Below are 15548 nucleotides of genomic sequence, written 5' to 3'. Positions count from 1 at the left end.
GAACCCCAAAGGGGTCACATCGGCTCTCCTGAAGTCCAGTGTTGTGAGCTTGCTTTTTGCTCTGCTCACTCCTCTCAGGATCTTAAACTCCACCATCTCATGGTCACCGCAGCCAAGGCTGCATTCAACTGTCACGTCACCAATGAGCCCTTCCTTGTTTGTGAGCATGAGGTCCAGCAGGGCACCTCCCCTCATTGCCTCCTCCATTGCTTGGGTCAGGAAGTAGTCACTGATGCTTTCCAGGAACTTCCTGGATTGCTTATGCCCTGCTGTGTTGCTCCTCCAGCAGATATTAGGGTGGTTGAAGTCGCCCTTGAGGATCAGTGCCTCCAAACGTGAGGCTACTTCCAGCTGTCGGCTCTCAGCTCCATTCAGTTTTTCACATGCAAGCATCTGAGGCCATCTGAGACACCCTGGTGTAGCCAAGACATCTACTTAGGGCTAGCAGATATGACATAGGAACAGTAGAAGACCCAGCACCTACTGGAATGCCATCTGGATGACAGAGAGAATGGATACCAGGGGCTTCTCAAATGTATGGGCAACTGAATTGCTCCTTGGGTCTTTGCTTTAGAGTGAGCCAAATTGCTCATTAGGTTCCACTGATTGTATTGACTGGGGATGGGATTCAGCTGCCTATCATCACGTGTATCTGCATGGAATATGGACTGAATGTCACATGCCAGAGATGTTCACGGTGTACTGAGAATGGCATTTGGCTGTGCTCTGCCTATGTGGGGATCACCATGTACTGTTACACTAGTCTGCACTTCCTTCACGTTCCTTTCTTACCTAGTCTGTTGATTCAAGTAGATTTTTAGGCTTGTAGGCACAATTGCATTGTGCATCACTGGTTTTTTTCCTTGAGTTTTATTTCTTTTTTCTTTTTTTTCTTTTTGTTATATTCCTTTTCATTACTATATTATTATTATTCTTCATTATTATTATTGTTAGTATTATATTTTACTTTAGTCATTAAACCGTTCTTATCTCAACCCACGAGTTTTACCTTTTTTCCCGATTCTTCTCCCCATCCTACTGGGAGGCGGGGAGGAGTGAGGGAGCGGCTCTGTGGTGCTTAGTTGCTGGCTGACGTTAAACCACAACAGTCCTTTTTGGTGCCCAAGGTGGGGCCCGAAGGGTAGAGGTAGTGACAGATCTGACCAGAGCGTGTTAAAATGAATTTGTTATAAGCATTCATTATATTAGTTTAATAGTTTCTGGTCACAATATTGATTTATTGGCTCTTAGAGTTGTGGCGCTGGTTCTTAGAGTTGTGTTATGTATCACCTTACTTGCTGTATATAGTCCCTGTGCTGCTGTTTGTCACCCATAAGGTGAGGTGGATTAAGGTTTTCGCTTTGCTGTGCTATGTAACACTGGTTTATGATACGATAAAATTATCGGTCGTGGGACTAATCCAGTATTTGTACTCAGCATTGCCGTTATCTCCATATTTCGGGAGCTATCTAGCGGAAACTATTAATAATTACACGCTTTACCTTTTCTCCTCAGAGAGCCAATCTATGGGGGAGACACCTTCCTTCAACCTCCCCTTCTCCTCCAGGCTAATTACAGCAGCATTTGAGAATTATGAAAATTTTGAATATCCTTGGAATGTTGAAACTAACATGGTCCTATTGCTAGGAACTAGCGTGTTCCTGAATGTGGTTCAGGTCTTGTTCAGGGTTAAACAACTATTTAAGAGGATCACCCAGAGATCTGCCCTAAGACTGGAGAGTTATCAGTGGCAGGGTGTGTGGGATAGCATGGGAAAATGCCTAGGACGGTGGGCACTTCCAGTGTTTTGGAACTTCACCCTTGAACAGGTGCAGAATCCTGAAAAACTAGTACAACATTTGGAAAAAATACGCCGTCACCTCGACAATTCCAGGGAGACACAAATCACTGCAATGTACTGGGGCCTGGCCCATACCTACCGAGCTCTTTTCAACACTATTCAGTACCCTCAAGGGGAAGAGAAGGTCTCTGAATCTGACAACAAAATGACAGGCACTGCTACTCCAGCCCCCGTGACAGGCACTGCAGCCACTCCAACCCTGGCAACAGGCACTGCAGCCACTCCAACCCCAGCGACAGGCACTGCAGGCACTCCAACCCCTGTGACAGGCACTACGGTTACTCCAACCCCTGTGACAGGCACTGCAGCTGAACCAGAGAACCAACCCATGCCGGTATCAGTCGCCCCTGTACTCAAAAAAACCAGCTTGCTTAGCGAAGGATGAAGGTGAACCAGGTTCATCACGAGAACAGGAGGAAGAGGCAGAACTGGAGATAATCACCCAATCCCTATCCTTGCGTGAGCTGCAAGATATGTGAAAAGACTTCAGTCGTCGTCCAGGCGAGCGCATTATCACCTGGCTGCTCCGATGCTGGGATAACGGAGCCAGTAGCTTCAAATTAGAGGGTAGGGAAGCCAAGCAGCTGGGATCCCTTTCTAGGGAAGGGGGCATTGGCAAAGTGATTGGAAAAAAGACACAAGCCCTCAGCCTCTGGAGGCGACTTCTCTCAGGCGTGAGGACAAGGTATCCCTTCTAGGAAGATGTTGTATGTCATCCAAACAAGTGGACTACCATGGAGAAAGGTATCCAGTACCTGAGGGAATTAGCCGTGCAGGAGATGGTTTATTATGACCGGGACGATGCGCAGTTACCCACAGATCCAGATAAAGTCCACTGCACACGACCCATGTGGCAGAAGTTTACACAGAGCACACCGTCTTATGCCAGCTCACTGGCAGTAATGGACTAGAAAGACAAAGAAGGACCAATGGTGGATGAATTGGCTGGCCAACTCCGGCAATATGAAGAAAGTCTCTCTTCCTCCCTCATCTCAGCTGTGGAGAAACTACCAGACACACTAGCCGAGAAACAGTCCCAAGAGTTCCAGCGATCTGAGGGTAAGTTCTGCCTCCCACCTGTACGGACCAGTATCTCAGCTATTAGGAATAAGCGTCCCTCTGCTCAAGAGAGAGGAGATAGAAGGTACACACCACAGGGCACCCTGTGGTCTTACCTGCGTGAACACAGAGAGGATATGATGAAGTGGGATGGAAAACCTACCTCGGTCCTGGATGCATGGATACGTGAATTGCAAGGAAAAACAATCACAAATGAGGGTTCTTCCAGGAAAATGGCTGCTCCAGTCTCCGGTGGCAGTGTGAGCGGTGTGCCAGACAGAGTGGAAGGGCCGATCTTACTCCTGATCAGAAAGAATTCTAATCCATTTTTACAAAAAGTGGGTGGAGAATCCTATGACCAGGACGAGAGGGGCCCTGCCTCCAGCCAGGTGGAGGAGAGGGACAACCGGGTTTACTGGACTGTGTGGATCCGATGGCCTGGCATGTCAGACCCACAGGAGTATGAGGCTCTAGTAGGTAGTGCACAGTCTACCCTAATGCCATCACGCTATAAAGAGGTGGAAACCATTTGTATTTCTGGGGTGACAGGAGGATCTCAACAGCTAACTGTATTGGAGGCTGAAACAAGCCTAACTGGAAATGAGTAGCAAAAACACCCCATTGTGACTGGCCCAGAGGCTCCATGCATCCTTGGCATAGATTATGTCAGGAGAGGGTATTTCAAGGACCCAGGAGGGTACCGGTGGGCCTTTGGTATAGCTGCCTTGGAGACAGAGAAAATTGAACAGTTGTCCACCTTGCCTGGTCTCTCGGAGGACCCTTCGGTTGTGGGATTGCTGAGGGCTGAAGAACAACAGGTGCCAATTGCTACTGCAGCAGTGCACCGGTGGCAATATCACACCAATCAAGACTCTCTGATTCCCATCCGTACGCTGATTCGTCGGCTGGAGAGCCAAGGAGTGATCAGCAGGACTCGCTCACCTTTTAACAGCCCCATACGGCCAGTGCAAAAGTCTAATGGAGAATGGCGACTAACAGTAGACTATTGTGGCCTGAATGAAGTCACGCCGCCGCTGAGTGCTGCCGTGCCAGACGTGCTAGAACTTCAATAGGAACTGGAGTCAAAGGCAGCCAAGTGGTATGCCACAATTGATATCGCTAATGCGTTTTTCTCGATCCCTTCGCAGCAGAGTGCCGGCCACAGTTTGCTTTCACTTGGAGGGGCGTCCAGTACACCTGGAATCGACTGCCGCAGGGGTGGAAACACAGCCCCACCATTTGCCATGGACTAATTCAGAATGCACTGGAAAAGGGTGAAGCTCCAGAACACCTGCAATACATTGATGACATCATCGTATGGGGCAACACAGCAGAAGAAGTTTTTGAGAAAGGGAAGAAAATAATCCAAATCCTTCTGAAAGCTGGTTTTGCCATAAAACAACGTAAGGTGAAAGGACCTGCACAGAAGAGTCAGTTTTTAGGAATAAAATGGCAAGATGGACGTCGTCACATCCCAATGGATGTGATCAACAAAATAGCAGCTATGTCTCCACTGACTACTAAACAGGAAATGCAAGCCTTCTTAGGCATTGTTGGTTTTTGGAGAATGCATATTCCAAATTATAGTCTGATTGTAAGCCCTCTTCATCAAGGGACTCAGAAAAAGAATGATTTTAAATGGGGCCCTGAGCAACAACAAGCCTTTGAACAAATTAAACGGGAGATTGTTCATGCCAGTCCGGGCAGGACCAGATGTTAAAAATGTGCTCTATACCACAGCCGGGGAGAATGTCCCTACCTGGAGTCTCTGGCAGAAAGCAGCTGGGGAGACCCCAGGTTGACCTCTAGGATTTTGGAGTTGGGGATATCGAGGATCCGAGGCCTGCTATACTCCAACTGAAAAGGACATATTAGCAGCATATGAAGGAGTTTGAGCTGCCTCAGAAGTGGTTGGTACTGAAACACAGCTCCTATTAGCACCCCGACTGCCGGTGCTGGGCTGGATGTTCAAAGGGAAGGTCCCTTCTACACATCATGCAACTGATGCTACATGGAGTAAGTGGGTTGCACTGATCACACAACGGACTCAAATAGGAAATCCCAGTTGCCCAGAAATTCTAGAAGTGATCATGGACTGGCCAGAAGGCAAAGATTTTGGAATATCGCCAGAGGAGGAGGTAACGCATGCTGAAGAGGCTCCACTGTATAATAAACTGCCAGAAAGTGAGAGGCAATATACCCTGTTTACTGATGGGTCCTGTCGCATTGTAGGAAAGCATCGGAGGTGGAAGGTGGCTGTATGGAGTCCTATACAACAAGTTGCAGAAACTGCGGAAGGAGAAGGTGAAGCGAGTGAGTTTGCAGAGGTGAAAGCCATCCAGCTGGCTTTAGACGTTGCTGAACGAGAAGAATGGCCAATACTTTATACTGACTCATGGACGGTGGCAAATGCTCTGTGGAGGTGGTTGCAGCAATGGAAGCGGAGTAAATGGCAACACAGAGGTAAACCCATCTGGGCTGCCGCATTGTGGCAAGATATTGCTGCCCGGCTAGAGAACCTGGTTGTGAAAGTACGTCATGTAGATGCTCATGTACCTAAGAGTCATGCCGCTGAAGAACATCAGAACAATCAACAGGTAGACAAGGCTGCTAGGATTGAAGTGGCTCAGGTAGATCTGGATTGGCGACATAAGGGTGAATTATTTATGGCTTGATGGAATGTCACATGCCAGAGATGTTCATGGTGTACTGAGAATGGCATTTGGCTGTGCTCTGCCTAAGTGGGGATCGCCATGTACTGTTATGCTAGTCTGCACTTCCTTCACGTTCCTTTCTTACCTCGTCTTTTGATTTAAGTAGATTTTTAGGCTTGCAGCCATGTGTTGCTGGTCTGAGCAGATACTACAGTCAAGGACATCAGCTTTATTAGAAAACAACAGAAACTTGTTAAACATTAGTAACTCAGAGAATGTAGCATTTTCAAGGTACTCAAAACATCTTAAATCCCCCCCTGTGTGCTACCAGGAAAAAATTTGTCCTGCCATGTGGAAGAGTTGTAACTGACAGCCCACAAAAAATAGAATCTGGGAGCTGTATTTAACTGGTGTTTGGACTGCTTTACAGCTTTAATTAGGTTTTATAAGTGCAAGAATTTTCCACGCATTTGATATTTTATAAATAATATACAAAAAGTAGTCATTTTTCAGTCTTCCTTAGAGGTCTGATCTCACAACATGTTGTCTGCATTCAGTGAATAATTAGAATAGAATAGAATAGAATAGAATAGAATAGAATAGAATAGTTCAGTTGGAAGGGTCCTACAATGATCATCTAGTCCAAGTGCCATGATTGGATTGAATCAGGCCCTGTGATTTCAGCTCTTATTAGACACAGACCTAGCATGTCTCCATTTATAAACCCCATGTGAAAAGAGCAAAATGAATAAAAGTGACAAATCAACATAGAACTGGACACATATACATGAAACAAGCTTTGAAAGCAATGTTCTGTTATAAAAATTTTTAATAGTTGGCATGCATGCAAAGGAAAATACTCATCTAGGACTTCTGTGGCAGCAGAGAGAGGGTAGTTTGCATGTTGTGTTAAGACATAAAACCTTGAACTTTATATTTCCTAATTTATTAACACTGGGAGAGTAACTTTATCTTACACTTCTGACAGTAAATATTTACTTATTCCATCCACAAATGTTCACATTTCACATCACCTTAGTATTAGTATTCACATCATCTTAGTATGGAATTTTTCAAAGGAAAAATCTAGATATCTCTTTTACTTGAAATGGTGGGAGAGCTCCCTGGACAGTGTTTCATAAGTTTTGTCCTTAAAAGGCAAACACATGTATCAAAATCTGAACTCTGTCTCAGAGAGGTAGATTAAAGACAACCTGTCTTGCATTGATTCATAGCTATTTTTATTACTGAGCATTTTTACTGGTTTAGGCTATTGCCTTAAGTGGTATCTGCTTATTAGGTACATATCACTGAAATGACTATTTTTAATACAACAGACTGCATTATCCTGGGCATCCCCACCACCACCACCTGATTACCCTGAGTGATGGACATACCTGGATAATAGGGACATTCTAGAATACTGTGGCGCATGGTCAAGAGATACACACGGTGTAACTCTGGGCAAAGCCACTCCAGTGATTTTTTTCTTATGTTTCCCAATATTTCTGATTCCACTAGTTGTAATGTGCTTCTGCATACTGCCCATCTGAGTAGAGTACCATTTGTCATCATTGTTCTTGTGCAGATTTTGCTGTGCCTAAATGTACTATGCACAGTGCCAGCTCAGGTCTTTGTACCATTGGCAAAAGATAACCTGTTGATGGGTAGCTGAAAATTGATAGTACATATTAACATCAGAATGGATATATTTTAACTAAAATATCGGTCAAATGCTGCTAGTTCACTTAGAGTATTCCTTCCAGGTAGGGGAAAAATTGTGGATTGGGAAGAAATGAGAAGGGTGGGAAGAATAGTTGTTGGAAGTGGGAAGGAGAGGAATCAAAAGAGGTGGGAAGGCAGGAATGGAGGCGATACTTAACTCCGATCATTCTGCAAAATCTTCATTCGAAACTGGAAGGAAGTGGGCTCTTCCCTGGCAGTGCAGCTGTGTATTTAGGTTTGCACCTCTCCATGTGTGTGCTTTATGACCCATCAGAAGGAAGTTAAACTTTTCACAACATTAAAATGTAGCGGAATCTGTCTTGAGCAAATGTTAACGGACGAGTTATCCCATTCTCCTTACATCATCATTTGAATAAGGTATTATTTATTTGTGTCTTAAATGCTACATATGGTCTTGGTTAATTGCTGCTGTCTTCCATCCTTGTTGCAACATTGTCATTAGCGGGTGAAGTAGTTGTGCAATCTTGTTTGAAGACAAGCAACTGTAAGAAATAAAAGGAGTAAGGATGAGAGAAAGCATTTTATTGTTTATACTCTTACATTTTTATTTCATTTACATTTTTAACTGGTTCTCACTTGCCTGAGCTGTTTGGAGCGCATTTGAATTATGTCTTCCAGAATAACTTTATCTTGTTATTAAAAACAATTCTTTTATCTTTTTCACAATTAATGAGGGAAGAAAATGATGTTCTGCAGTTTTTGATCATTTGCCAAATGTCTCTGCTTCATCCCTCACATCAAGGAAGTTTATGTCTATTGTGTAAAACCAGTGGAGTTAGGTGGCAGTTTTTCATTGGCATGCTTTTTCTGGAAAATTTAAATGTTGCTGAAAATGTTACTTCCATTAGGAAAATGAGGGTTCCCTAGCTGCCTACCTGGAGGTTTCTTGGCAACATGACATTTTGCTTGCAGAAAGAAAGCAAAACTTGAGAAGAGCTTTGTGGACAGACAGCTGGCAGGCTGAAAGATCCTCTTCCAATTATCCTGAAATTTTTGCTTGGAAACCTCTTCCTAAGAAGAAACTCATATTCGTTTAGCTTTTGCACAAACCTGGAGAGTGTGCATGTGTGTGTGTGTGTGTACGTATAAATTCATGGATGTTTTTTGTAGAAGTGGATTTTCGTTCTCCAGAAAGCTTCACGTGCAAGTGGCTTTAACAACCATTCATCTCCCTTCCTGCTCCCTTCCTGTTCTTCTTTTAGAAGAACTAACTACTTCAGGAAAGGGCCTGCTGTTAAATAGGCGTTCTGTACTTCTGTTGTCTTCAGAAGATGTGAATGGTGCCTCTAGGAGGACAAAAAAATGAAAAGCAAAACTACCCCAAATAGAAGCTTGGATTGTTTCTCATTGTAATCTAATTTTAGTTCAGTGAACACTGTTTGAAATCATTAATCATATTATCTTCAGGATAATATTTTGTTTCCTTCCTAGTGATTTAATGAGTTTCAGGTTAGTGAGAAGTAACAGCAATTACACAAGTCTCAAAGTCTTGAACTTCAGACTTCTAGAGTAGGCAATCAAAAGATCTCTAAAATTGGTAGACACAAGTTCTTGCTTGCTTTCTGGTTTAGATTCATGCTTCCAAAACTTTCTTTTATGTTTGATGTCCAGATCCTTGCTTTCTACATAAAGGGAAGTTGACATTTTCCCACAGTAATTAATATCTGACACAGACTATAAGCACTTAATATCATAATGGAATCAAGAGAGCTAACAGCTCCATCTGGGTAGTATACCAGGCTGGCCTGTTCACCAAAAGACAGAAACTTAGCAAGCTATTTAAGAACAGACAGAAAAACTGTATGTGAAGCTTCCACACATGCAAACTTAACAGTGACCTTTAGGTCGTGGTTCCAGGCAGTAGTTCTAGTTAGAAGCCCATTCAGACTGGAATTCTGTAGCTCAATGGCCCGCAGAGGGACTGAGAGTCTCAAATACAGTGGTAGTTTTGACATCTGGGCAACAGTCCTGACAGGGATTGGCCTGAGATCCAGGAGCTAGTCTGAACAAAAGGCTGCATATCAGGCTATGAAAATGAGATGCTTTCTTTCTCTATGATCTGCAACTGAACTGGGACCACTGAACTGAGGAATGCTTCAAAATCTATTCCGTAATGCATCAGTGTTCTTATCTGCCTCAGTCTTCTGGTTTGCAACCGTGGTGAAAGGCCTCCATTACTCTGATAGCCCATACTTGATTTTTTTCCCCAGGCAAAGAATTATAATCTGGGGGAGAAGCAGAAGAGAGGTAGTGTGCTCTGCTTTTGCTCTGATCACTATCACATTGTTTGTCAAAGCGTGATCCTAGAACAAGGCAGTGGCACTGTACACCTTGTCATCTTGCATGTAAAAATTGCAAATTTGAAGATCAGAATAATGTTCCAGCTACAATATAGATCATTTCTTAATTACTGTGCATGATCAGTTGGATGTGGATTTCTTAATTTTCTTTCTGTCCGAGTTGTCAGTGACTGTATCTCCCAGTAGAGTAGAATTGTACCTGGATTTCTTCTGGTTATTTTATAAAGTACTTCATAATGCAAATTAAGGGAAATTAAAGGAAGAGCTGACCTAATTTATTAATTCATCATAATGAATATTCAATTATAGTTGATTAAGCTTATCCCTTTGCAATCTCTCCTTCCTTTCTTATTCCAGTCCCCTCTGCCGTCCCTATGATGCATCAGGTGAGTCGTACTACCAATAGCATCACACTATCATGGCCTCAGCCAGACCAGCCCAATGGGATCATCCTGGATTACCAGCTACGCTACTTTGACAAGGTCAGCAGAAAGTGATGCAGTGCTGATTGTTGTATAGCTGTTATGCAAAAGAGAACAGGGAAATCTTCTGTCTGGGAGATGCACCCCTGGATCAGGATGGATAAGGTGGAGAAAAATGCTTCAATTATGAGGGAAGAACAAGCTGTAGCAAAACCAGAAGTTCCTAATATACGCGTCATCTAACATCAGTCCATCTGCATTCCCAACCTGGAACCATCTAGGGACAATGCAAATAACAAAAGAGAAGATAGTTGTAGCTAAGTTAAAAAGCTGTGGCTAACAACCTAGTAAGTTTAGCACCAGCTGACACAGGTAACAGTGGAAGGAGCCGAAGTTTCCAAATGTGTATATTGGAATTGGACTCACTACAACATTCTGTCATGTGTTTGTGGAGGGAAGTTCTGTGTCCCCATTTATCTTAGACAGACATCTCTAAGAAATTTTAGGAGGAGGAATGCACTCTTTAATTCACTAAGTGGCAGATATTAGTTACGTGTTTATGTGCTGGAATTACAGGTTGGCAAATACAAAGTTGTTCTCCATTCACATATTTCATGACTCCTAATCCAACTGATTTGAGGGGAAGAGGTACGTAGGGCTGTTCAGACAAGCTCCCATTCCATATTCTTGATTTTTTACATAAATATTTTTGCAGGATTGTGCAGGGCTACTGTTTTTCTAGCAGTAAAAGGGCCTGCTCTTTGTAATAACATGTCTAGCAGCTTCCTGGATACAGCACTACATATGTTCTTGCTCTGGATTCTCCTAGGAGATTACATGAGTTTGGAGCTTGTAGAAGGCAAAATTTCAGGACAGGCTAGGGCTTTTTTTATGGATATGCTTAGCAAGGAACCACAGGACAAGGTAGTTTTGTCTTTCACTCTTGTTTAGGTCAGGACTGAGGGTCTTTGGCAGAGCTTTGTGGGAAGCCTAGGCCTAAGGGAATGAAAAGCAGCAGTGAGGAACAACAAGTAGTGTGTGAGAAAGTCAGGTCTGGAATAGCAGTTGTGGTTGGGAGGCTCTGTAACAGATTCAAAGAATATTGGGCCAACATGGAAACTAGTATTCCTTGATGAGGAGAGCAAGCAGTGTGGGCAGAAGTCTCACATTCCTTTTTGGTCACTGACATTCATAGGCAGAAGATGAGGATAATTCATTCACCTTGACTAGCGAAACCAACATGGCCACCATATCAACTCTGAGCCCAGGCAAGATCTATGCCTTCCAAGTACGAGCTAGAACAGCAGTAGGCTATGGCCCATACAGTGGAAAGATGTATTTCCAGACTTTAATGGGAGGTAAGTGCTACCATTTTGTACTCAGATCTGCATGTGACCATCTTTCACTTGTGTGTGTCCCTGAGTGTATTAGCTTATCCTCTGGAGGACTGCTACCAGACACTCCTAACTCAACTTGTATTTCTGTATATCATAATTTGCATATGCAGATTTATTCACTCAAAGAAGCTTCATGCTGTCAGAGTGTATTGTTTACGCTACCGCCATATTCCCCAGTCCTACTCCTTGTTGCCTCTGCGCCTCTGACCAGCAGGAGCAGAGTGTGTCAGTAGAACTCTCTTTAGGAGGGTGTTACAGTACATAGCGCTATACACTGCTGTAGTTTGGTCTCCAGCTGTCACAGGACATCTTACAGCTAAATGCTCTGTGAAAGTCTTAAAGACAGGTGGGACACAGGACATATACCCAGAAGCTTGTCTTCCAGCAGTATCACTGTCTGTTCATGCAGAGAGCAACATATTACCTTGTGATACGCTTTGGTCTGGATCAAAGGTACTCATTATGTCATCTACAAGCTAAATTAATAGGGGACAATGGGATCAAAGCCCAGGTGTAGAGCTAGCCTATACTTAAGTGGCTAGTCAGGTGTCAGTGGACCAGGGGAATGAAAAGTGGATTCAGAGGGAGCACTGGCTTTTCAGAAGTACAAAGGAAGGCACTGGAGAAGCACAGTGATTGAAGGGGTAAAGGGATCACCAAGTCAAGCATTTGTTGAACTGCCAGGACTAGCCTGGGAAGCAAAGGGCTGGTAGGGATGGAATTATGGGTGAGACCTAGTTGAGTAGAAGGGAGACTCTAACAGTTCCTGTGCTCTGCATTTGTGTGTGTGTATGCATGTGTCTTCCTTGCTAGGGGAGCGCTCGGAGATGGTGCAGGACCGACTGCCGCTTATCGTGGGCTCAGCACTTGGTGGTCTAGCCTTCTTGGTAATTGCTGCCATTGCCATCCTTGCCATCATCTTCAAGAGGTGAATTCCTTGACCTGCTCATGTGCACTGCAGACAGTGGAACTTTCTTACCCCCGCTACATAACCCCATCCTAAGGGAAACAACCTGATCTACATTTATCCAGATGTCCTTGAGATGCCATTTTCTAATTAAGGAAAGATCCTGCCCCATTACTCCTATCTGAGGAGCCTCTCCTTTGGTGAACCGCTCATGTACTTAGCTGATATTTGGCTAGTTAGCAATATGAACACAAGGGAAGCATTTTAAAGCTGGTGCTCAAAAGATATTTAAATGCATCACTGTAAAGAAGGGACTGTAAATTGCATTTTAGGCAAACAAGTGGAGAATGAAACAATGTAGTGAAGAAGGACTGGTGGAATAAGTATTTAGATCCACTTATTTAGAAGGCGCTACATACCCTTTAACGAAGGACCAAGAGACAATAGCTCATTTGTTGAAGAATAAAATCTGTACAACCCCAATGGTTCCATAGAACACTAACTCATAAAATATAGGTTAAAGAAAGCAAATATCACTTGCCATTTTGGAAAGAAAAAAGGGCATATAAGTCAATGTAGAGATAATCTGTTATGGCAAAAAAGAAGGATAGAAAAAGAAGGAAAGAGAGAAAAGTAAGGGTCGCTACTTTTGTAGAGGTACAAAAGTAAACAATGGGGGGTTTGTTATTTGAAGAAAAGAAATGGTCATTACTTGCTCCTTGAATTTACTAAGGCTTGAACTTAATCCCCTAGATTGTCAGTAATGGATTTCCATATCTTTGCTCTACTCTGCCTCTGCACAGGAGGGACTTTTTAGCTTTTTCTGCTGACGTAAAAAAATGTATAAACTACTTAACTTTAGAAAGTGACATCTGGTTTTAGTTATTTCTTTTTTGTTCTCTTCCCTTTTCTACATTTGTTTTCTCCTTCTGTGTATATTGTCTTTTAATATTTTTCTTTCTGGAAAGAAAAGAATTATCAAGTATTGTTATATTTGCATTGTTGCCTCCTTTTGTAGCTTTAAACTGTTAAAAATATAATTTCTTGTTACAGCTGGAAATGTGATATTATGTGCACAACTCAATAAAGTGTATATTTTTCTAAAAAAAAGTAAACCAAACCCAGAATAAATTAATATTACCAAAACTGTGTTGGGGAAAGACATTAATGGGTTTCTGTAAATGTATCTACATAGAAGGAGATATCATAAAAAATAAATTCATTTATACTTGAAGGGTCATGTGCAATTAATAGACAGTTGTTCAGAAAAAGTGGAGATACCAAATTTCTATTTTAAATTCCTTGATAAGAAAAGTAAGTTTGAAGATGTAGGAAATGAGGAACGCCACATGAAATGAGTAGTTCTTTAAAAGGTTGAATATATGTAGAGTCAAATGCTATGGTTTTAACTTGTTTTTGTAAATTGTTGGTACACATTTTCCAGGCAATATACAATGTGAAACACCTATTTTAGCTAATTGTTTTTTTTTTTTAATGATGGAAAACCATTAGTATGTCAGATAATCTATAAAAAACCCATGAATGTAGACCTGACTTTCAGATGCAACAGCAGAGTTAGAGCTCTTAGGTATAAGCCCCCAGTAAAGCCAATTTCTTTCCACAACAGAACAGATTTTGAAGGTAGAACTATCTGTGTTTTTGCAATCTTAGCAGAATTTAAAGAGATAAGCTTGACAAATAAGAATAATACACAAAGTTACCTGTTAGAATGACAGAATTAGTTATGTTAGTAAAGAAAAGTAAAATAATGTTTCACGATACTCTGTCTTCAGATGCTAATTGAATCAGCAGCTAGAAGATCTTGTGCTGAAACAGCAAAGCATGCGAGTTGACACAAATCCATGCATACAGCAGGGATACTACAGGATACCACAGGGTTTGATTTACAATCTAGTCTAATTAATGTGATTTAGAAAAGATTGTAAACTAGCATGAATTGTACATTTTTGGAAAAAAATATGAACCCTGTTGGGAACAAAAGAAGTGACTTGAAAATGGAAAATGTGTTTAGAGCAAACCAAGAATAGGATGAAACTTATCAAACAACTAGATCATGTGGGAAAAAATTGCTTGAATCACACACATTTAAGAGGAGAATGAAATCTGAGAAACACCTATGCTGAGAAGGATGTATGCTTGCTGGAAATTAGATGCATATATGCAATAAATATTACAATAATAAAGACTGTTTTGATCTGCACATGCAAAAATCACATCATGGAACAGACTTCTGTCCTTCTGGCTCTGTGTGGTTGGTTTTGAGTACCATACTTATGAAAAGAATAGTCAAAGTAAATGCTGTTAAGAGACCAGGAGGAAAAATAAAGAAGAATTAATCTTTGGGGGAAATGTATACAAATTAAGCATTAGAGTAAATGGATCTTAGAATGTTTTTGAAGAACTTAAAAGGCATCACAGGAGATGGCTTAGATTAGTATTGAAAAGAATAATTTGTTGTAATCAAATGAAATTAAAATGCAAATTTAGCCTGAATAGCAAGAAAACTTCCAAGACAGTAATGTTACACTGTAATTTTTTTTTCCAGGATAGTGCTGGAGGCCCTATCGTTTGTCATATCTAAAGTGGGGATGCAAACAGTGGTGTAAAAACTACCACATAGAAAACAAGCATGCACTGGTTACCAAGAGATGGGCAAGATCTTAACACCCATCTTCTATCCCTAAATTCAAGGATTCTCTGTCTTGCATTGAGAAGCCTACCCCAACATCCTGTGAGAGACTCGTGTGTGTGTTTTGACTTTCCTTTCCTTTATATCCTGCAGTAAAAGGCGAGAGACTCCGTACACAGACCGCCTGCAGCAGTACATCAGTGCACGAGGTAAGAGTTCTTGAGGAACAGATGGCAAGGGCCTGTCTCTTTTCAGGACTCATTAACACCCATGTCTCTCAGGGTTTGATTCTGGTGATATTTTGGGCTCTCTCCTCCACTGCAGGACTTGGAGTGAAGTATTATATTGATCCTTCAACCTATGAAGATCCCAATCAAGCTATTCGAGAATTTGCCAAGGAGATTGATGTGTCTTTCATCAAGATTGAGGAGGTCATTGGATCAGGTAGTGTAAGAATCTGCAGATTTTGAAGTGCCTTCTTGTTCACATTGTGACCTGGCACACTACTGGCCTGAAATGCACCCAACCATGGTACATCAAGTGCCTCAGGAT

At 42.2% G+C, this 15548-nt stretch overlaps 1 protein-coding gene across 1 annotated transcript in view; it reads left to right on the top strand.

Annotated features, from left to right (window-relative positions):
- LOC127029743 (ephrin type-B receptor 5-like) overlaps nt 1-15548 on the top strand; it is an 88882-nt gene that overhangs the window by 67482 nt on the left and 5852 nt on the right. The window contains exons 7-11 of the mRNA XM_050915536.1: nt 9978-10102; nt 11238-11400; nt 12253-12367; nt 15156-15205; nt 15321-15440. Of these exons, the coding sequence (XP_050771493.1) occupies nt 9978-10102; nt 11238-11400; nt 12253-12367; nt 15156-15205; nt 15321-15440 (573 nt within the window). The remainder of the gene's footprint in view (nt 1-9977; nt 10103-11237; nt 11401-12252; nt 12368-15155; nt 15206-15320; nt 15441-15548) is intronic.

This window comes from Gymnogyps californianus, chromosome 1 (genome assembly GCF_018139145.2).
Source record: "Gymnogyps californianus isolate 813 chromosome 1, ASM1813914v2, whole genome shotgun sequence".
Lineage (NCBI taxonomy): Eukaryota > Metazoa > Chordata > Aves > Accipitriformes > Cathartidae > Gymnogyps > Gymnogyps californianus.
This window is presented reverse-complemented; position numbering and strand designations above follow the sequence as displayed.